Source organism: Callithrix jacchus, chromosome 5 (assembly GCF_049354715.1).
Source record: "Callithrix jacchus isolate 240 chromosome 5, calJac240_pri, whole genome shotgun sequence".
Classification (NCBI taxonomy): domain Eukaryota; kingdom Metazoa; phylum Chordata; class Mammalia; order Primates; family Cebidae; genus Callithrix; species Callithrix jacchus.
This window is the reverse complement of record NC_133506.1, coordinates 137,670,978-137,691,174: the sequence shown is the minus strand read 5'-3', so window position 1 is coordinate 137,691,174 and position 20,197 is coordinate 137,670,978. Positions and strand designations below refer to the sequence as shown.

At 61.3% G+C, this 20,197-nt stretch overlaps 3 protein-coding genes across 32 annotated transcripts; 2 read left to right on the top strand and 1 right to left on the bottom strand.

Moving 5' to 3' along the window:
• Positions 1 to 2,054: 2,054 nt before the first annotated feature.
• On the top strand, positions 2,055 to 10,560 carry DUS1L (dihydrouridine synthase 1 like). 8 transcript variants are annotated; one of them, XM_078375012.1, is made up of 14 exons: positions 2,055 to 2,360; positions 3,317 to 3,563; positions 4,125 to 4,233; positions 4,793 to 4,843; positions 5,355 to 5,407; positions 6,223 to 6,305; positions 6,555 to 6,658; positions 6,932 to 7,076; positions 7,306 to 7,402; positions 7,484 to 7,566; positions 8,426 to 8,574; positions 9,640 to 9,677; positions 10,000 to 10,099; positions 10,186 to 10,560. In XM_078375012.1, exons 1-14 carry the CDS (start codon positions 2,221 to 2,223, stop codon positions 10,323 to 10,325), a joined length of 1,539 nt encoding a protein of 512 aa, XP_078231138.1. In that variant the 5' UTR covers positions 2,055 to 2,220; the 3' UTR covers positions 10,326 to 10,560. The 8 variants fall into 8 exon arrangements, with proteins under 8 accessions (XP_078231138.1, XP_035158094.1, XP_035158091.1 ...); XM_035302203.3 differs by having other exon boundaries at positions 5,295 to 5,407; positions 10,032 to 10,099; XM_035302200.3 differs by having other exon boundaries at positions 5,295 to 5,407; positions 10,024 to 10,099.
• Positions 10,561 to 10,949: 389 nt separating this feature from the next.
• GPS1 (G protein pathway suppressor 1) lies at positions 10,950 to 16,867 on the bottom strand. 23 transcript variants are annotated; one of them, XM_078374986.1, is made up of 14 exons: positions 16,770 to 16,867; positions 15,892 to 15,976; positions 14,992 to 15,084; positions 14,315 to 14,496; positions 13,580 to 13,892; positions 13,415 to 13,492; positions 13,180 to 13,240; positions 12,594 to 12,679; positions 12,327 to 12,421; positions 12,042 to 12,147; positions 11,882 to 11,962; positions 11,658 to 11,795; positions 11,450 to 11,584; positions 10,950 to 11,364 (listed from the first exon to the last, which is right to left on the bottom strand). In XM_078374986.1, exons 3-14 carry the CDS (start codon positions 15,067 to 15,069, stop codon positions 11,290 to 11,292), a joined length of 1,428 nt encoding a protein of 475 aa, XP_078231112.1. In that variant the 5' UTR covers positions 15,070 to 15,084; positions 15,892 to 15,976; positions 16,770 to 16,867; the 3' UTR covers positions 10,950 to 11,289. The 23 variants fall into 23 exon arrangements, with proteins under 23 accessions (XP_078231112.1, XP_054112601.1, XP_035158075.1 ...); XM_054256626.2 differs by having other exon boundaries at positions 13,580 to 13,880; XM_035302184.3 differs by lacking the exon at positions 16,770 to 16,867 and adding an exon at positions 16,336 to 16,399 and having other exon boundaries at positions 15,892 to 16,095.
• Positions 16,491 to 19,965, top strand: RFNG (RFNG O-fucosylpeptide 3-beta-N-acetylglucosaminyltransferase). Its single transcript, XM_002748845.6, has 8 exons — positions 16,491 to 16,794; positions 16,952 to 17,000; positions 17,516 to 17,618; positions 17,723 to 17,876; positions 18,235 to 18,323; positions 18,400 to 18,565; positions 19,090 to 19,175; positions 19,273 to 19,965. The coding sequence occupies exons 1-8, from the start codon at positions 16,534 to 16,536 to the stop codon at positions 19,352 to 19,354; spliced, it is 990 nt and encodes a 329-aa protein (XP_002748891.1). The 5' UTR covers positions 16,491 to 16,533; the 3' UTR covers positions 19,355 to 19,965.
• The last annotated feature ends 232 nt before the right edge of the window (positions 19,966 to 20,197 follow it).

Genomic DNA, 20,197 nt, shown 5'->3' with positions numbered 1-20,197 from the left:
CTCTGTCACCCAGGCTGGAGTACAGTGGTGCAATCTTGCCTCACCGTAATCTCTGCCTCCCAGGTTCAACTGATTCTCCTGCCTCAGCCTCCCAAGTAGCTGGGTGTACAGGCATGTGCCACCACACCAGCTAATTTCTCATATGTTGGTAGAGATGGGGCTTCACCATGTTGGCCAGGCTAGTCTTGAACTCCTGGCCTCAAGTGATCTACCTGCCTTGGCCTCCCAAAGTGCTGGGATTACAGGTGTGAGCCACTTTGCCTGGCCGGGGACAGTTTTTAAGAATCACTTTGTTTTATGGGCATGCCCTACGTATTCTTTTCTTTTTTTCTTTTTTTTTTTTAGAGTGTCTTGCTCTGTCCTCCAGGCTGGAGTTCAGTGGTATGATCTTGGCTCACTCACTCCTGGGTTCAAGTGATTCTCCTGCCTCAGTCTCCCAAGTAGCTGGGATTACTACTTGGGATCATGCCCGGCTAATTTTTGTATTTTTACTAGAGATGGGTTTTTCATCATGTTGGACAGGCTGGTCTCAAACTCCTGACCTCAACTGATCGCCCACCTCAGCCTCCCAAGGAGCTGTGATTTCAGGTATGAGCCACCGTGCCCAGCCATATTCTTGTTTCTTTGTATGTCTCATAATTTTCTAATTGATATTATTTTAGATAATATATTGTAGAGAAACTCTGAATTCTAATCCTTTCTGCAGCCCCCTGGGTGATGGTGGTGGTGGTGCTTAGTGACTTGGTCAGATGAATTCTGTAGGGTAAGTTTCCCGTGCAGGCTGTGGCTACAGAGGTATTTGCTAAATTAAAAAAAAAAAAAATCTGTAACATTTAAGTCTGGCTTCTTAAGGCTCACCCCTGGGTCACTGCAGCTTAGTGACCAATTACTGGTTCAAACACTCTTGGTTTCTCTGCAGATCGTATAAGTCTTTGGCCCTTTACAATTACTGGTTCGATATGGTGCTTAAAAACCCTGAACCAGGCTGGGCACAGTGGCTCACACCTATAATCCCAGCACTCTGGGAGACCAGGTAGGTGGATCACGAGGTCAAGAGATTGAGACCATCCTGGTCAACAAGGTGAAACCCCGTATCTACTAAAAATACAAAAATTAGCTGGGGATGGTGGCACGCCTGTAGTCCCAGCTACTCGGGAGGCTGAGGCAGGAGAATTGCTTGAACCCAGGAGGCAGAGGTTTCAGTGAGCTGAGATCGTGCCATTGCACTCCAGCCTGGGTAACAAGAGCGAAACTCCGTCTCAAAAAAAAAAAAAAACAACAACCCTGAACCAGGGCGGGCGTGGTGGCTCACACCTATAATCCCAGCACTTTGGGAGGCCGAGGCAGGTGGATCACAAAGTCAAGAGATTGAGAACAGCCTGGCCAACATGGTGAAACCCCGTCTCTACTAAAAATACAAAAATTAGCTGGGCATGGTGGCACACGCCTGGCCTGTAGTCCCAGCTACTCGGGAGGCTGAGGCAGGAGAATTGCTTGAACCCAGAAGGCAGAGATTGCAGTGAGCCGAGATCGTGCCATTGCACTCCAGCCTGGGTAACAAGAGTGAAACTCCGTCTCAAAAAAAAAAAAACAAAAGTTAGCCGGGCATGGTGGCGCGAGCCTGAGGCTCACGCCCGGCTAATTTTGTGTTTTTAGTAGAGACGGCGTTTCACCATGATGGCCAGGCTGGTCTCAAACTCTTGGCCTCAATGTGGGCCACCAAGCCCAGCCTTCTGATAGCCTTTTCAAAGGAGGCAATCAGATATACATCTGTCTCAGTGAGGAGAGAGGTGACTATGAATCGGATGGGAGGCAGGTTTTCCCTAAGCAGTTTCCAGCCTGAGTTTTTAGTGATTTTGGGGGCCTCAGATACTTCCCTTTCACATATCATAGGTACTGAGTCTCCTGGTTGAACTTCTGACTTCGCTCTCAGATATGGAAAGCTCTGACAAGGCTTATTTTTGCATCTGTTAGGTCTCAAATGCCTTCGGTTTAAAATAACCTTCACATCCACTCTGGGGTTCCGAGTGGGTCCCCAGAGCTCGAAATAACCCAAGGAGGGACGAGGGGGCGAAGGAAAGTCGATGGAAGTCTGGCGGCTGCAGAAACCCAGGGCGGGCAAGGCCCCCGAGGGTTGATTTTTCGCAACGGAGCGGCTGTCCGCGGCGGCAGGTGCGTGGGTTCGCGGCAGGGCTCGGGGCCGCTTTAGGAGAGAACAGGATGAAGCCCGGAATTCGAACTCAGGCGCCAGGCGGCGCTGGGCCTCAGCGCCCACGTTCTACCAGCGGTCCGGGCCTTATGTGCACCTCAGCGAAGCCGGATTTCCACACGGCCGGCGCCCCGTTTCTAGCGAACAGTCGGTGAGTCCCGGCGAGTCCGGACCCCTCTGGCCGAGGCCTGCCGGGCACGGTGCTGACCTCGGCCTCTGACCTCAGACCCCGGCCGCGAGCTCTCTGTCGCCGGGCCCTCGGAGCCGGGTGCGGTTTCCGGGGGACACGTTTCCCGTTGTACCGTGGGCCGCCCGGACCGCGCAGGACGCGGCACCTTCCGGTGGCGGCGCGGAGCCCTGGGCCCGGCTGCGGCCCGGCTGCGGCCCCGGCGCGGTGCTGCCGTTCCCGGAGGCCCGAGCGCGGCAGGGGCCCCGGGCGTCGGCGTAGCCGGAGCGGGGCGGGCCCGGGACACAGGCGGCCGGCGCCCTCAGAGCCAAAGGCGCGCGACGGACACGGCGGGGCACTCGAGCGGTGAGGACGCGGGGGCTCCTGTCAGTTCATATCTCGGACGCTGCCCGCCGCGTGGCTCGGGCTGAGGCTCTCGAGGGGCGCCCTGTGGCGTTTCGGGCCAGCCGGGCCGCCGGGCTGCCTGGCCGGGCGCGGAGAGGGAAGCTCTGCCCTTCCCCTGGCCCGGCGCGGGGCCGATTCTCCCGGCAAGGGGCCCGGGGGTCCGTGCAGGGCCCTGCCGCGGCGTCTCCCTGCCAGGGTCCTAACTTCACCGTAGGGCGGTCTGCTCAGGGCCAGGCCCGCTGGGACGCTGGCGTAGCGGTTTCTTCCCCCTTCTCGGCATTCCTACCAGGCCGACATCTAGCCCCACTCCCCAGGGAGGGTCAGGGCCTAGGGGCCCAGCGGCTCCCTCGAGGTCCACTGGGACGTGGCGGCCCTGGAGTGGTCTTTCTCCAGCCAGCACCGACCCCCACGTTTAGTGCCCCCAGCGTGTCACCCAGCGGTGGTAGTAGAGCAGCCTTAGAAGAGTGACCGCTGCCTCTGAGTCTTACGCCTGTCGTTGGGCTTGGCTGAGCCCTGGGTCTGCTCCTTTCCTCCAGCCTGGAGACGATGCCAAAGCTGCAGGGCTTCGAGTTCTGGAGTCACACCCTTCGGGGGGCCCGCCACGTGGTGGCCCCTATGGTGGACCAGAGTGAGCTGGCCTGGAGGCTGCTGAGCCGGCGCCACGGGGCACAGCTCTGCTACACGCCCATGCTGCACGCCCAAGTCTTCGTCCGCGACGCCAATTACCGGAAGGAGAACCTGTACTGCGAGGTGTGCCCCGAGGACCGGCCCCTCATCGTGCAGGTGAGCAGGAGGGGTTGTGGCTGTGATAGTGTTGGGTCTCAGCCCCTGGAATGCCTGGGGAAGAACCCTTCCCTCTATGGTGGGACATCACTCTCAGCCTTTCCAGAGATAGCTTCCCAATTCCAGGAGGAGAGGGAGAAGGTGGTGCCAGGTGCGGAGAGTCCACGCAGCCACATCAGTGATTCCTGTGGCCCAGCCAGGGCTGCAGGTGCACTTCCCAGAGTCCAACCCCATTCCTAGGAGCTCGCTCAGGCAGCGCTCCTGGCACACCCTGGATTGCCGCCTCTCACACACTCTCTCTTCAGAACAGTAGAGATGCCTCTGCTCTCCAGAAGTCAGTGATTGTGGCTTCTGCCACAGTTCAGAAGAAAATCTGTAAATCTGGGTGGTTTCATGACTCCTCCGGCTCTGTCATATTGTAAGCCTCGGCAGGACAGGACACCCTCCTGCAGTGAACCTGGGCCCACACTCTCATGGGGTCACAGTGGACCTCTCATAGGGCTGGGCAGCAAGTGACTGGCGCCTGGCTGGGCTCATGGCTGACTCCTTCATCTTCTGCAGTTCTGTGCCAATGACCCGGAGGTGTTTGTTCAGGCGGCTCTCTTGGCTCAGGACTACTGTGACGCCATCGATCTGAACCTGGGCTGCCCACAGATGATAGCCAAGAGAGGTGAGCTCCACATGGAGCATGGGGGCTCTGGGGGCAGGAGCCAGAGCCAGCTCAGGGCAGCCCCAGGTGTGATGAGCTTGGAGGATGGCAGGCCCTGCCTCTGTCATAGGCTGGAGCTAGTCGTCCTCTGTGTTTTGCCTCTGGAGGGTGCTGTCCTCAGGCCCCCAGGGCTGTGGTCTGAGCCCTGCTGGCTCTCACTTCCCTCAGGGAACTCCTGCATAAACATGATTGCTGCCAGGGGGTCCCCTCACCCCTTGCACTGCTGTGTGTGGGGTCCAGCCTGTCTACCTCACTGGGCCTCTGAGGAGGTGTTGCTTGGTCCCAGACTGTGGGGCAGGGGTTCCATTTAGCACCTTCTGAGCTTATGCAGCTGGGCAAATAGAGCCCGAGTCTGATGCCAACAAACCACTAGACTGTTCCACTGCCACAACTAGAGACACCGCTGGTTCTGGGGACTTGTGGGGCAGCTCCTGGCCTGCGTGGACAGAGGAGGGGTGCAAGGCCTCGGCCCCACCTGCCTGAACACAGGTGTCAGCCAGGCCGTGCTTGTTCTTTGCAGGTCACTATGGCGCCTTCCTGCAGGACGAGTGGGATCTGCTCCAAAGAATGAGTGAGTTGGCTGCGTGGGTGGCGAGGAACCCCGAGGCCCTTGAGAGGGACACATCGGCACTGTCCACTTGGTGGGGCTCAGGAGAGGACAGGTGTTGGCAGGGGCTCCTGGCAGCACCCTGGGGGTTCCTGCCCACAGCAGGCTCTGCTGGAAGGAGGTGGCCGTGAAGTTGCCCGTCCTGTGCCACTTGCCTCTTAACACCAGGCAGTAGGTGCCAGGGCAGAGTCCTTGCTCAGGTCCAGCGAGACAGAGCTGGCCTTGGCCCTACTTGTTTGAACCTTAGAGGGCTGGGGGAATGGCGGAGGGAGCCTGCCCAACAACCTGAGGGTGATGCTCAGATGGCCCGGGCTGCCTCTCAGCCCCCCGGCAAAGCTGCTGGCTTTGCTGTCTGTCAGGCCTTGGGCTCTGGGAACACCATGGTCCCCTCAGAAGCTGCCTCTCTTCTCCCCAGTTTTGTTGGCTCACGAGAAACTCTCTGTTCCCGTCACGTGCAAAATCCGTGTCTTCCCAGAGATTGACAAGACCGTGAGGTACGCCCAGATGCTGGAGAAGGCCGGCTGCCAGGTGAGCCCTGGGCTCGCATGGGTGTATGGGCCTCAGCTAGGCCTTTATGCAGAGGACACAGCTGAGGCTCTTCCTGTGTCCACTCAGATACTGTGCACCGTTGGCCTCATAGGGGCAGTGGCTCTCCTGACTGGCCTGTCCCCACTGGCTCTGAGTGCCACCACCTCCAGCCCAGGCCTCTACATCAGAAACTGCTTTCCTGGCTCCAGGGTTTTGTCCCTGCGGAGAGTAATATCAGGGTCTTCACCATGTTCCTAGCATCCTAGAGGCTGGCAGGGTCTCCTTTTGGGATGCTCAGCTTCTAGTCTCCAAGAGGGTCAGGAAGGAACCACCTGGCTGTCAGCAGAGTTGCTCCCCTGCCTGTGTTCCCTGCACACTGAGCCTGTCCTGGCACAGGCCTGGATGGGCTGCTGTCCCCAGGGATGCCCCTTAAGACACTCACCTGGAGGCGGACAGCAACCTCCATCACCCAGGGATGAGGCTTGCCCAGGGGCTGTGGACCCAGTGCCCCACCAGCCTGCAATCAGCCTGGAACCAGTCTCTCCCACACCTTTGGCTTGGGGCAGTGGGGACGCTGCCACTTCCCAGCCTGGCTGTTGTGTGGGTCTGGGCAGCACATGCAGCCTGGGGCTCCCTTGGAGTGCAGAGACCTTGGGGCAGGCCCTGGACGGCCATTCCTCAGCCCTGCTTCAGGAACTGAGATGCTGAGGGAAAGTCCATGGAATTGGACACAGGACTCAGAAGGGCAAAGGGTGGAGGGGGCTCAGAGGGGCGGAGGGTCTTGGAGGGGTCAAACGACCGCTGGTCTATCCTAGTTGCTGACCGTTCATGGGCGCACCAAGGAGCAGAAGGGGCCCCTGTCGGGTGCAGCGTCCTGGGAGCACATTAAGGCTGTGCGGTGAGTGGACATGGACGAGAGCGGTGGGTGATGCAGCCCTCAGTCCTTGGGGCTTTGGTGGGGGTCCCAGCTCCACACCTCAGGGTGCTCCGCACACCTGACACCTGTGACCACCAAGGGGGCTGGGGCTGAGGCTGGGGACAGCATCGCTGTTGGAGCAGAAGCTACCTGCCAGGATAGAGTCGGGGGTGTCTGGGGCCTGGGCGCTGTCCTGGGTGGGTTGAGGGACAGGTGTTTCTCTGCCAACAGGAAAGCTGTGGCCATCCCTGTGTTTGCCAATGGGAACATCCAGAGCCTACAGGATGTGGAGCGCTGCATCCAGGACACGGGTGTACAGGGTGTCATGAGTGCAGGTGAGTGCAGGTCGGCAGAGCCCAGGACACACCTGGGGCCTGTGCACATGCCCTGATGCCACTGCCCAGGTCAGCGCCTCCCACCGCTTATTGCCCTCCCTACAATGCTCTTCACAGATAGTGTTCTTTGGTCCCATTCTGCTCTCATGGGCCTGAGCTGGCCTTGTCCCTGGTGTGAGGTGGCCCAGAAGAGTGTCCTGGGCTCTCTAGGCTTTCCTCTGCCATCCACCTGGAGCAGCCCACAAGGCTTCCCTCTCCATTCTCCTCCCACAGAAGGCAACCTGCACAACCCTGCCCTGTTTGAGGGCCGGAGCCCTGCTGTGTGGGAGCTGGCCGAGGAATACCTGGACATTGTGCGGGAGCACCCCTGCCCACTGTCCTACGTCCGGGCCCACCTCTTCAAGCTGTGGCATCACACGTGAGTCATCCCTATGGCAGAAGCCACTTTGGTGGGTTGCCCAGGCAGAGACCATCAGAGCCCGTCTGAGGCATTTCTGCAAGTTTTGTCAAAATAACTTGCTGCTAAGTCAGGTCTTGAGGGGCTGGGGTGACAGGAGTGGAGCTGGGCAGGAGTGTGCCCAGCACTCAGCCTGGGGCCTGGTGGTGGAGCAGGGAGCCCACCCCTCGTGACAGGGCCTCTGTCTCAGGCTGCAGGTGCATCAGCAGCTGCGAGAGGAGCTGGCCAAGGTGAAGACCCTGGAGGGCATTGCCGCCGTGAGCCAGGAGCTGAAGATGCGGTGTCAGGCACGTGCTGGGACTGGTGGGAGCCCGGCCTTGTCATGGGTGAGGCATTGGGGCTGTGACCAGGGCCTTGGGCTTTTGCAGGAGGAGATATCCAGGCAGGAGGGAGCAAAACCCACCGGCAACTTGCCCTTCCACTGGATCTGCCAGCCCTATGTCCGGCCGGGGTGAGTGCTCCACCCACCCTCTGCCCGCAGTGGTGCACCTGCCCCGCATGTCCTCAGCCATCAGGGTCAGCTCCCACCCCAGAGGGAAAGGAGGAGGGGGGCTGTGGATCCCAGCAGCATGCACCTTCCGTGTGCCCCTTGGCATCCTTGGTGGAGGGTGCTGGTGGCTCAGCCTCCCTCAGTGGACACTTGGATTTTAAATATCTTTTTTTTTTTTTTTTGAGACAGTCTCACTCTGTCACCCAGGCTGGAGTGCAGTGGCACGATCTTGGCTCACTGCAACCTCCATCTACCAGGTTCTAGTGATTCTCCTGCCTCAGCCTCGAAAGCAGCTGGGACTACAGGCATCTGTCACCATGCCCAGCTAATTTTTGTATTTTTAGTAGAGATGACGGGGGGTTTCACCATGTTGGCCAGGATGGTCTTAATCTCTTGACCTCGTGATCCACCCGTCTTGGCCCACCACGCTCTGCCTTAAATCTTTTAAGATACCTCTCTGAGCTCCTCTGATCCTGGTAGATTTGTCCGTGGGTCAAGAGGTTGACCCCAGCTTCCACTGGGTTCTCAGAGGTGAGGCCCATCTGTGGCCACAGACCTGCTTGTGGCCACAGACCTGCCTGGACCTGGTGGCTCAGACCTTGGCCTGCTTGAGCTGCAAACTCCATCCCAGGGGGCCCAGCCTCCCTAGCAGCCACTCCTGAGAGGGCTGCATGCTTGCTCACGCTGCTCAGCAACCGCACTCACCACAGCCACCTGGCCTCTCCTCACCCTGGGTCCTCACTTGGGGTCCAACCCATGTGGCTGTGGCTGCTGGGCCCCTCACCGTGTCCTTGGGCTCTGCCCACTGCCGTCCCCACAGGCCCAGGGAGAGGAGTAAGGAGAAGGCAGGTGCACGAAGCAAGCGGGCCCTGGAGGAGGAGGAGGAATGTGGCACGGAAGTCCTGTCCAAGAACAAGCAGAAGAAGCAGCTGAGGAACCCCCACAAGACCTTCGACCCCTCTCTGAAGCGTAAGTGTTGATGGGCCCGAGACAGCAGCCTCTTTATCCTGTCTCCTCCGATGCCAGTGACAGGAACCCAGACTTGTGGTCAGTGAGGCTCAAGGCCCAGAGCTGGAAGCAGATGCCCTGGGGGCTTGGAGTGGTCAGCCAGACATGGGGTCTGAGTGCTTGAACCTGTGCAGGCCACACATGTGGGACGTAGCTCAGTGAATCAGATGAGGCTGTGGGACAAGCCTCTCAGCCAGGTGCCACCCAGGTGGCCACTGAGGGGCTCGTCTGCAGGTCAGGGCCTGGGGTTGCTGCAGCTGTCCCTGCCCAGCCTTACACTGAGCAGCCACTGAGAGGGTGGCAGGGGTATGCAGGAGTGTGTGCATGGCTCTTGTTGCTGGGCTACAGGTGGCAGCAGGACAGGCTGGGTCAAACGGGATGAAGGTGCTCACCCCTCTCCTCATGGCCACCAGCAACAAGGCCTCAACCCGTTGCCATCTTCCCTGAGAATCCTGGTGCCCCTCACATCCTGGGCCAACCCCTCTGGGCCCTCAGCACGTGGCAGCCTCCTGGATTTCTCTGACAGCTTTACAAGCTGCAAGGGAGACCACTGATAGTCCTGCAACCTTCCCAGGGGGCTGGCCAGTTCACAAGCAGCTGCCACATCAGTTTGGTGCCAACAATCTTCAACTGCCACACTGCCCCCTTGGGCCACTGCATGAGGCAGCTGGGAGAGGCAGGAAATGGGGCTTTGGGCTGAGTTCTTGATCCTTGGCCCTTTTGCGTGGCAGACCTGACACTGAAGGGTATGGAACCCCCTTGGACCCTGTGGATGGAAACACCCCTCCCATTTTCCCCGCCTGGGAGTGGGACAGAAACCGACCCACTTCCTATCCATTTCCTGTAGGATGGTCCCCCCACAGCCCCTCACCCGTCCCTTGCTGAGGGAAAAGCAGACATGGCCAACCTGCATCCTCTGCCCTCCCAGAGCCTCCTGACCGGGCTGGCCGCAGCTGGCATGGACGCCGTCACCCCTATAGCCAGGCCACCCAGCTCTCACTCACCAGCACCCTTTTCTTTTCCCAGCAAAATATGCAAAGTGTGACCAGTGTGGCAACCCAAAGGTGAGTTGAGTGGGTTCCAGCTGCAGGCCGCCAAGGCTTCGCCTCTGGGGGGTAGGCAAGGTGGTCCCTGTGCTGCTTGGGGTGGCAGGTCTGGTGCCCACCCAACTGGGTTTGTAGTGTGGCCCAAGGTGGCATGGGTGCCTCAGGAGGGCCCCTTGCTTCCAGCCAGCCCCCTGTCCAGGCCTGGAGTGGGAATGAGTCTGGGTGGGTTGGGGTGAGGGGGGTCCCAGGGCTGCATCCAGGCCATGGGGTTTGCTGGAGGCTTCCTCGGCGGGCTGCTCCCCTGCTGGCTATCTGTCCCCGGGAGCCATGCTGGCTACAGGCTCCCCAGCTTTCCTGTGCCCAGGGCAACAGATGTGTGTTCAGCCTGTGCCGTGGCTGCTGCAAGAGGAGAGCCTCCAAAGAGACCGCGGACTGCCCAGGTGAGGCTGCCTGCCACCCGCCGCCCCCCAGTGAGCAGACAGACCCCTCTGCCTCCTGACCCCCGACTCCTCTCTCACTCTGCCAGGTCACGGATTGCTTTTTAAAACCAAATTGGAGAAGTCTTTGATCTGGAAAGGGACCCAGCCTGAGCTGCAGGAGCCTCAGACGGCCACGCCTGGCACACCAGGTGGCTTCTCAGAAGTCATGAGTAGTGCTCTGGCCTGAAGGCCCAGAACCCCCACCCCCAGGACCGCTCCTGGAGCCTGGACACATCCTACTTAAGGAAACGTCTTTTACTCAGGGAATCTCCCCTTACTTAACGTGGAAAGAAGCGCTCTGTCCCCCTTGGCCCGCTCTGGGGGCCTGGAATGCTGCAGTGGGAAGCAGGCCCCAGGCTGGACCTGCCCTGTCCTCAGAACGCGTGTGCAAAAGTGAACAATAAATCATTTCAAAAATGCCAGAGCCATAGCCTATGATCGCCGCCCCCCAGACCCAGGGAGGCACGAGCCAGGGCAGGTGCTGTTGGGGCCAGTGGGGGCTTCTGAACAACAAGATCTATCTAAATGAAGGCAGTGCACATGCATCTGTGCAGAGGATTGTGGGGAGTGACTGACTTAGGGCCCAACCCTGCCTCCCCCATAGGCTGGCTCTATGACCAGAGCTCCGGGAGCTTCCTGATGCTGTCAGCCTTGGAAGCACAGCCTGTGGGGCAACAGGGGCCAATGCTGGGGGCTGTTGAGCCTAAGGGACTCCTGCCTCCAAGCTGAGCCCCAGGGAGCCAGCCTTCAGGAACCCAAGGCCACCCAGGGGTGACCAGAGCCTACACAGCAGGAAGGAACAGCCAACGGCAACGCTCAGTCTGCTTTTTAATGGATACTGCCCACTTGTCTGCACCTAACCAAGGTGGGAACAAGAGGGGTCTGGGAAGTGGTGCCAGTGGGCCTGGGTGCCGCAGTCTGCTCCCTAGGGACAGAAACCCATGGGGTTGAGCCCTCCAGGCCTCTCTTTCCAGGAAGAGCCACAACTAGCAGCTGCCTGCCTCCCCAGCCCCAGCAAGGGCATGCAGGCTGGGGAGCACCCAGTAGCCAGGCCCCCAGCTGGGCCAAATGCAGCACTGAGCTGCCTGGAAGTGAACAAGTCCATGGGGTGGGGGCAGGGTGCAGATGTCCTGGAGGCCAAGCACCACCCCTCACATGTTGGTGCTCATCCGGGACTGGCTGTTGGCTGGAGTCAGCTCCCCCTGGCTCCCTTCTCTGGGTGGGGACTGCCAAGGAAATGAGGAGCAGCTAAGCCAACAGGCCCCACAGGCCACACGCCACACCTGCCCACCCATTTTGACGCCTGCCCACCTTGACATGGATCTGGTTGCGGAGCACGGCTGCCCGTAGCATCATGGCCTTGGCACGGCGCTGGAACTCCTTGCCCATCAGCAGAGACTTCTCAAAAGTGGTGCTGCGCTGATCCACGTCCCGGGCGTACAGGATCTGCACAGACACAGGCTCAGTGGGGCTCAGGCTCCCCCACAGCCACCCCCACAGCCCCGTAGCCCACGGCCACCTTGCTGTGGGAGTCCACGCGGGCACTGATCAGTCCCTCCAGGATTAGCTGTGTCAGCTCGTCCTCCAGGGCGGCCACCGTGGTGTTGAAGGCTGCCGCCATCCTGTGCATGTCGGCCGACACGTAGGGACTGAAATACTGCAGGGCACAGGGAAGTCAGCTCCACCGTGCCCTACATGCCCACCCACCTGCCCGTTGTGTGCCAGCCTGACCCCCACGCTTACCTGAATGAGGGCACGGTTGCGAATCTGGGTGTACAAGGTCCTGACGTGGGGGGCCAGATACATGTCCAGGAGCAGGTTGTCCTGGGGAAGGGGCTGGTCAGAACCGGGACAGGAGGCCAGGCAGGACCGAATCTCACCCCCACCCCAGGCCAGACCCCACCTTCATCTCGTCCAGCATCTTGAGGCACGAGGCGTACTTGGACTCATAGAATTTGAAAATGATGTCTCGAACCTGCGGCTCCAGCTCCAAGAACAACTTGAAGGAGCTGCCAAGGCAGACCCTCAGGTCTCAGTCCTCTGCCTGCCCCTGCCCTCCAAGTTGCCAGTGGGACACCAGTCCCCAGACAAACAGCTGGGAAGATGGTGGGGCCAGGGGGCCAGGATGTACAAGGCCAAAGAAGTAGCCTGTGGAGAAGGATGGGGACTGCAGGACCAGGGCACCCACCTGCTGGAGATGACATTGCGCTGCAGCTCTTGCCGGTCAAAGGTAGCCAAGGCACACAGGCCACCATAGATGGCCACATTGCTGGGGGACAGCAGCTGAGAAGCAGAGACCCGGCATCACAGGCAGAGAAGGGCCAGGCCACCCCTGCCCCATCATCCATTCAGAGAATGCCTAAGACTCCACTGTGAGAGAACCCACTCTCCTACAAAAGCAGTCCAACCCATGAACCCATACTCGGTCTCCCAAGTCCCCAAGAGGGTCCCTTACCTCAGGGAAGTCACAGTGATCAAAGGAAGCCAGCAGAAAGCACTTGGCAGCCTGCTTGTACTTCCTTGCTGCCAGCTCCGCCAAGCCTAGTGGAGGGGGAGTGGTGGGAAAGAAGGGTATGAGACCCAGAGCCTCAGGGAAGCCGCTAATGCCTTGAGACCAGGAGGAAGGTGACCATCAGCGGCTTGCTGGCCTCTCCTGCCCAGGAGCTGTTCCTCAGCACTGGGGATAGATACTCTAGTCCTAGATGGAAACAGCTTCACCTGTGCCCAGCAGGCTCCCTGAAGCTAGGCGTGCAGGGAAGCCTTAGGTTGCCAGCATGGCTGCAAAGGACACCGGGCTCAGAGCGGCTTGGGCTGCAGACCCACCCCAGGCCCACAGTGACAGCAGCCAGACCCTGACATGTCACCCCTGGCTTACCTGGGGCAGACTAGGCACCACCTACACCCACACACGTGCCCTACAAATCCTGCGTCCTGCCAGGGAAGGTTTCCCCGGCTGAGGTAGGGACCAGTTACTGCCCTGGGTTGGGAGGACTCAATAACACGGGAGCATGGGGCCAGCTGAGCACAACCCAGGCCCTTACCTGCGGCACACTTGAGCTTAGTGAGGATGGCCTGGGTCTGGCTGTCACGTTCTCCTCGCTGCTGTAGGGGGAAGCCACATGTGTGAGGCCCATTTCCTGGAGCTTGATGCCCAGTCCCCAGACTGAGGGGAGAAGGCAGATTCATTGGGGGAGAACAAGGTGGCAGGGGGAGGACAGAAGGGGCCAGGAGTGGTCAGGAATCCTGGGGCAAGGTCTCTGAGGTGGCAGCCTGTACCTCAGCAATCTCCGGGGTGGACTCGGCCTTGCTGACATAGCTCAGCACGTGAGACCAATTCTGCAAGTAGACGCTGACCTGGTGGGCGAGGGCAGGGCCAAGTAAGCCTGGGTGGCCTGATGGCCCAGCCATACTGCCCCCGCCCACCCGTTGAGGCAGGCCGACCTTGATGACATTGAGGCACATGTTGATGACATGCTTGGCGCTGGTGCAGTAGTCCCGGGCCCGGGAGTAGCACTTGAGGGCGTTGCTGAGGTCCCCACAGTCCAGGTAGTGGTCGCCCAGATCGTCGTGGCCACGCCGGATGCTCTCCTTGATGGAATTGCCCTTGTAGTTCTTCAGGTCCGTGTCTAGCTTCTCCAGCTTCAGCAGGGCTTTCTTCCGCGTGGCCTCCACCCAGGCTGTGTCCAGGGTTGGGGGCTCCACACCACTCTCAGGGATGGCATCAGGTGCGTTCTGCAGCTCCCTGAGAGAGGACCTGGCCATCAGGATGGCGATGGTCACAGGCGCCACGGAGGAGAAAAGGAAGCCACCAGCCTAAGGCTGCCCTCACAGCCCTAACCAACACGCAGGTGGGCCTCTCCCACTGGCCCCAAACCCCATCTCCAGGGACCAGTCTGCACCAGGGCCGCAGCAATAACTGCTAATGCCAGGAGCCCACAGCCAGGTAGAGAAGCCAGAAGGGGGGATGCCCTGAGCCACAGTCTCCAACAGCTCCCCTCAGAATCAAATCCCTCTGTGCACACGAACAGGAGAAGCCACACCACAGAGGGCACTTCCACTCTCCACCCACTCTCCACCCGCCCGACTTCCATCGCAGCGGCACAGGAAGGGGGCCCAGCCCCAGATACCTGCTCCCTTGGAGGTCTCTGCTTTCTCTCACCAAGTCCCTGGCCTCACCTGGTGGCCTCTGAGAGCTTGCGGTGGATCTCCTCATACATGTCGACATTGAAGGTTCTCTGCACGAAGGAGAGGGCCATCTTCAGGGCCTCCACCCGAAGTGTGGGGCAGTGATCAGCAATGAACTGCAGCCGCTCGATTCGCATCAGGCCGCTGTAGCTGGCTGCATACTGCTCCAGATCCTGCGGGTGGGCGCAGACAGGCCAGGCAGGGTGTGTGAGGTGGGACACCGGCCCCAGGCCTGAGGGTCAGGAGCTGGTGCCCAATTGTCTCCCAGCCAGAATGCCACCCTGGGCCCACAACAGGAACCGGGCACATGGGCACAGGGGTGCAAGACTGACTGCTGTCTCAGGTGCTGCAGAGATGGCTGGGTGGGCCTGGGGAAGCACCCAGTTTCAGGGATGGACACCCACTAGAGACTGCTGGTCGCTGGGCTGAGCGGGGTGGGGGTCGGGGGGAGACTGACCCTGGCTCCTCTGTGAGCAGCATCTGAAGCTGAGCCACAAGCCTGATGTGAATGGACAATTAGAAACTGATGGTTTCGGGGTCAGAAAAAGACACGACACAGATCACTGATAAGGATCGGTCTATCTGCTGTGCAGGCTGCGGAGGGGAGTCTGCCCTGGATCCCCACAGGCGGAACTAAGACACCCAAGGTCCCACACTGGGCTCCATACCAGGGTGGGGTTCTCCACCACGTAGTTGACATCAGGTGCATTCTGCGGGTCTTCCTGGGGGTCCACGTCGATCTGCATGGGCTCCACGGCCCCCTGCAACATGGGCCGGGCACCTGGCACCTCGTTCTGGGGACTGCCCCAGGAGGGCAAGAGACCTGCACTGTTCTCTGAGCTCAGCTCTGCCAGAGGTCTTTCGGGCTGATCAGACCACACTCCCACTGCTGTTGTTCCCCAGGTGTGCCCTCCCAGCCACACTCACTCCCACCCAGGCTCCTGCACCACCACATCAGGGAGGGATCTCCTCACAAAACTCCAAAGCTCAGAAGCAGAAACCCCTTGCCTGATTCTAGCTGCTTATCTCTGAAAGCCAGAAAGCAGACACGGAACAACCAACGACACAGGGGCTCCTGAGGGCCCCTACATGTTCCCGGTCACCGTCCTGATGCAGTTTCCTCCAAGCCACAAAGAACCGGATGCCACCTCAACCCCGAGACAAGAGGGCTGACCCCGGAATCTGTCCTGAGCAGGGGAGCAGCAATACCGGGCCGAGAGTCACGCCACGGGTTGGGAGAAGGGGGAAAGAGTCATCTCAGGGAGCCCCACGGCCCCCAGCTGTGAGACACAGAGGAGCCAGGATCTCGGTTTAAAACAAAGCAGGCTGGAAAAGCCGCCGTGCCGAGACCACGCCGGATCCGTGGGCCTCCCGCTCTCCTTCGGGAAAAGCACCAAGAGCTCGGCTCCCTCCGCAGGCCCCGGGCCCACCGGGGCGCCCTCCCCTCCTGCGCTTAGCACTGCGTCCCTGTCCTCGGCCGGCAGAGCAGCAGGGGCCCGGCCACAGCGGGGGCGGCCAGGGCCCTGCTCCCCCCTCCCTCGCTCGGGGGTCCCTGTCCTGGAAGGTACCTCGTAGAGCAGCGTACAGGCCGACAGGCTGGCACTCAGGCTGAAGTCCCCGGCCGTGCCGGGCAGGACGAGGTCTGACCTACTGCTGTGAGGGGCGCAGTACAGATCTGTCACTGACGAGGAGGCCGAGCTGGGGGCCGAGCTATCCCTCATTCTGTCCTGACTTTCTGCACCCCCCGACCCTGACACAGAGCTGGCTGGCTGCTGAAGGGAGAAAAAGCGTTAGCGTTGGGCGGCCGGGAACCGCTCCCGTGAGCTGCTGGGAGGGAGGCGGGGCGGGCGCAGCCCCGGGGCCCCCGACCGGAGCGCGCAGCCAAGGCGGAGACGCACGAAGCGCGCCCCGCGACTCCTGGCGCAGGCCCCGCTCCCCGGCTCTACCTCGGCCCGGCCCCGGCGGCGAGGGGCGCGGGGGCACGGAGGCCTGGTGCGGCCTCGGCTCGTTACCTGTAAGTTAAACACCTGAACCGGCAGCGGCATCTTGCACCCACCCCGCCGCGGCGTGCCGTCCACTTCCGGGACAGTGGGGCCTCTTCTTCCGGGGCGCGGGGCGGGGCGGAGCCGCCGGGGTCTTAAAGGGGCCGCAGTCCGCCCGCGGCTCCGGCCAGGCCCTCCCTTCCCGGCGCCGGGGTTACCGGCGGCCGCATGAGCCGTGCGCGCGGGGCGTTGTGCCGGGCCTGCCTCGCGCTGGCCGCGGCCCTTGCCGCACTGCTTCTGCTGCCGCTGCCCCGACCGCCCGCCCCGGCCCGGACTCCCGACCCGGGCCCGCGCGCTCCCCCGCCCGCGTCCGCCGCCCCCAGCCTGAGGCCCGACGAAGTCTTCATCGCCGTCAAGACCACCCGGAAGAACCACGGGCCGCGCCTGCGGCTGCTGCTGCACACCTGGATCTCCCGGGCCAGCCGGCAGGTGCGCCGGACCCCGATCCCGTCGGCGAGCTCCACTCCTACCCGCCCCGGCTCGCAGAGTGTAGACCCGGTCCAGGCCCCGGAGGCTCCGCGTGGGGCGTGTCGGTCCCCGGCCTGGACAGCGCCCCCGACGTCTCAAAGATTTTTTTCTCCCCCAGACGTTCATCTTCACCGACGGGGACGACCCTGAGCTCCAGCTCCAGGGCGGTGAGTGTCTCCCGAGCCCCGGCGCCCGCAGGACCTTCCTCCCAAGCCCTTTCCCTCCTCGCCCCGGAGCGGCGGCCCTTGCACTGCTGTGAGTTCAGAAGGTCCGGGGAGGCCACGCACGGCGCTGCCCAGGTCACACAGCCTGCGGAGGCCCACCCTACCAACCAAGCTCTGCTCCCCACCAGCCCCTCACACTGGCCGCCTCCCAGGATGTGGGGCTACTGCCAGGTCCCCTGGAGAAGCCCGACCAGGGAATCCGCCCTTCCAGCCCAAGTCAGGGTGAGCTACGTCCATCCTCTTTCCACTCAAGATATCCCAGCGAATGGCCATCAGCTTTAGCCCCAGGGGCACCAGCAGGGTCAGTGCATGAGGGCCAGGGCAGTGGTTGGACCTAGGCAAGGTGTCCGGGCATGTCAGACAGCCAGATTGTGCCCTGGCCCTGGGGGGCAGGTGGGCACAGGCCTTACCCCAGTCCCCGTGCCAGCCTCCACCTGCTTCCTGTCTCCAAATTGCAGGCGGCCGTGTCATCAACACCAATTGCTCCTCGGTTCGTACCCGCCAGGCTCTCTGCTGCAAGATGTCCGTGGAGTACGACAAGTTTATCGAGTCAGGTCGCAAGTATGTGGCACTGCCCGACCTGCAGAGCCCAGAACCAAGCTGGGTGGGGGCCTCCCGTCCACCTGTGCCAGGCCCTCACACACAGGACTCCCCCCCACCCACAGGTGGTTCTGCCACGTAGATGATGACAATTATGTGAACCCCAAGAGCCTCCTGCACCTGCTTTCCAGCTTCTCACCCAGCCAGGATGTCTACCTGGGACGGCCCAGCCTGGATCACCCCATCGAGGCCACAGAGAGGGTCCAGGGTGGCAGAACTGTGAGTGCTGGGGCAGACCCCATCCCTGACGCCAGCCTGGGAGGCACAGCAGAGGGCATGGAAAGCTGGGTGAGAAGGGCATAGGGCCAGGCCCAAGCTGACCTACCCAGGTGGTTTGCACGTGGTGTTTCAGGAGCAGGCCAGGCCCCCGACCTGATACCGACAGTGAGCCTGGGACTGGGCCAGGTGGGGAGGGTCTGGAGACCATGGATCAATGACCTGTAGAAGCCACCAGCTCCTCCTGCCCCAGGAAGCTTCTGTTAAGGGGCAGCTTAAGAAAGAAGACTGGGGCGTCTCGTGAAGAGTTAGGGGTGAGAAGCCCTGTCTCCAGCAGCTCTGACCAGCACCCCATCCGCAGGTGACCACGGTCAAGTTCTGGTTTGCTACTGGTGGGGCCGGGTTCTGTCTCAGTAGAGGCCTTGCCCTCAAGATGAGTCCATGGGCCAGGTGAGTGGGGGGTCCAGCTGCCCAGGCTGGGAGGCGGAGGCTGAGACCTGAAAGGTGCTGACCGGCTTCCCCCCAGCCTGGGCAGCTTCATGAGCACGGCTGAGCAGGTGCGGCTGCCAGATGACTGCACGGTGGGCTACATCGTGGAGGGGCTCCTGGGCGCCCACCTGCTGCACAGCCCCCTCTTCCACTCCCACCTGGAGAACCTGCAGAGGCTGCCACCGGACACCCTGCTTCAGCAGGTACAGGTGCCACTCCGGGTGCTTCTGCCACAGGGGCCTTGCACCACCCCAGCTCCCCCAGTGGCACCACTGCCCGGCCTGATGCCCAGCTGAGCAAGTGGGTGGGATTTGCATGTGGCTGGGGGTGGATCCTGGACAGACTCCTGGCCTGCTGGACAGGATCCTCAGGTACAGTCGGGGTGTGCTGTCAGGCAGAGGGATGAGGGAACAGCGCAGTGCTCGGGGCAGGGGGCGTGGTCTCTGGTGATGGGGACTTGAGCAGGTCTCATCACATGGATCAGAGAGGGAATGAGGGTCAGCTTTGGTCTGGAGGTTCCAGATCCCTCACCCCTGTCCCCCAGGCTCCGCCTGAGGTGTCCCCTGCTCAGCTCATGCCACCCTTCAGTGCTGTTCCCGAGCCTGGCCTCCCCAAGGAAGTGGGGAGAAAGGAATGGGCAAGGGGGCTTTAGCAGGGCTCCTGGCCATGGAGAGGCGTGACCCAAGACCAGAGCAGACCACACACTGCCAATACCATCCCCTCCCAGGTGACCTTGAGCTATGGGGGTCCTGAGAACCCACATAACGTGGTGAACGTGGCCAGAGTCTTCAGCCTACAGCAAGACCCCACACGGTGAGTGGGCAGTGGTATGGGCAGGCCCTCAGTCCCATGGGGGTGCTGGCATCAGCATGCCCCTCCACAGCCCTGACCCCACTTCTTGCCTCCCCAGGTTTAAGTCTGTCCACTGCCTTCTCTACCCAGACACGGACTGGTGTCCCAGGCAGAAGCAGGGCGCCCCGACCTCTCAGTGACACCAATGGCCCTGACCCACAGCTGCCTGAGCTCCATCCCAGCTGCGGGGAGCTGGAGCCCCCCATAGCCTCAGTGGGTTCCATCAGGTGCCACAGCCACACCAGTGAGATGCAGGTGCCTAGAAGACCCCCTGGCTAGTCTGGCATCTGGGCTCCACTGCTTACTGCTGAGGCCCTGGTCCAACCACAACCATTGCAAGGGCTTAGCCTGGCAGCATTTGTGGGGGATGCCCCCCTCTCTGCCACAGGCTGGGTGCATGGCCAGGCATTGCAGTGAGGACTCAGGCCCAGGAAGGCCAAGCTCTGCTCCCAGCCCTCAAGCCTCATTCGGAGGCCTCCTGACTGGGGCCACAGACATGCTTTTCTCTGCTCTGACTTACGGCTCAGGACTCCTTTCTAGGTCCTGCTCCCGCCCCACTGTGCCTGTGCCCATAAACAGCAGGAGCTTTTGTTTGGGGCTCCCTGGATTGAGACTACTCCTGACCCACCCATCCCTACACACCCACCTCCCCACCCGGTGGCTTCCACAGGGGAAATGGGACGGGGGGCATCATCCCCCCCTGCCTCCTACTTTGCTGTTGCCAAGCATGAGTAAAGGCTCTGTTCTTACATCATGCGGCTCCTGTCTTAATCACCCACCAGCGCAGCTCTCCTGGGTCCCTGGCATGACCCCTCCTCCAGGAAGGCTCTGTCCCAGGCAGGGCTGTATCCTTGCCATCCTGCCTACCCAGCCTTGAACCCACCAGACTTGGGAAGCCAAAGCCTCTAGCAGGGGTGGTGTGGGGGGGGGGGTCCTGCCGAGAGGGACAGACACTGGACGCTGCCCTGAGAAACTACCTTCCT

Coding starts and splice junctions, on each gene's coding strand:
- RFNG (XM_002748845.6), top strand. CDS start 16,534: ATGAGCCGTGCGCGCGGGGCGTTGTGCCGGGCCTGCCTCGCGCTGGCC. Junction 17,001..17,515: donor TGAGCTCCAGCTCCAGGGCG/GTGAGTGTCTCC, acceptor TCCAAATTGCAG/GCGGCCGTGTCATCAACACC. Junction 18,324..18,399: donor AAGATGAGTCCATGGGCCAG/GTGAGTGGGGGG, acceptor GCTTCCCCCCAG/CCTGGGCAGCTTCATGAGCA.
- GPS1 (XM_035302184.3), bottom strand. CDS start 16,368: ATGCCGCTGCCGGTTCAGGTGTTTAACTTACAG. Junction 12,680..13,179: donor TAAGCTCAAGTGTGCCGCAG/GTAAGGGCCTGG, acceptor CCCCTCCACTAG/GCTTGGCGGAGCTGGCAGCA. Junction 11,796..11,881: donor GCAACCGTGCCCTCATTCAG/GTAAGCGTGGGG, acceptor TGTGCCCTGCAG/TATTTCAGTCCCTACGTGTC.
- DUS1L (XM_078375011.1), top strand. CDS start 2,221: ATGAAGCCCGGAATTCGAACTCAGGCGCCAGGCGGCGCTGGGCCTCAG. Junction 3,564..4,124: donor ACCGGCCCCTCATCGTGCAG/GTGAGCAGGAGG, acceptor CATCTTCTGCAG/TTCTGTGCCAATGACCCGGA. Junction 4,844..5,294: donor GGATCTGCTCCAAAGAATGA/GTGAGTTGGCTG, acceptor TCTTCTCCCCAG/TTTTGTTGGCTCACGAGAAA.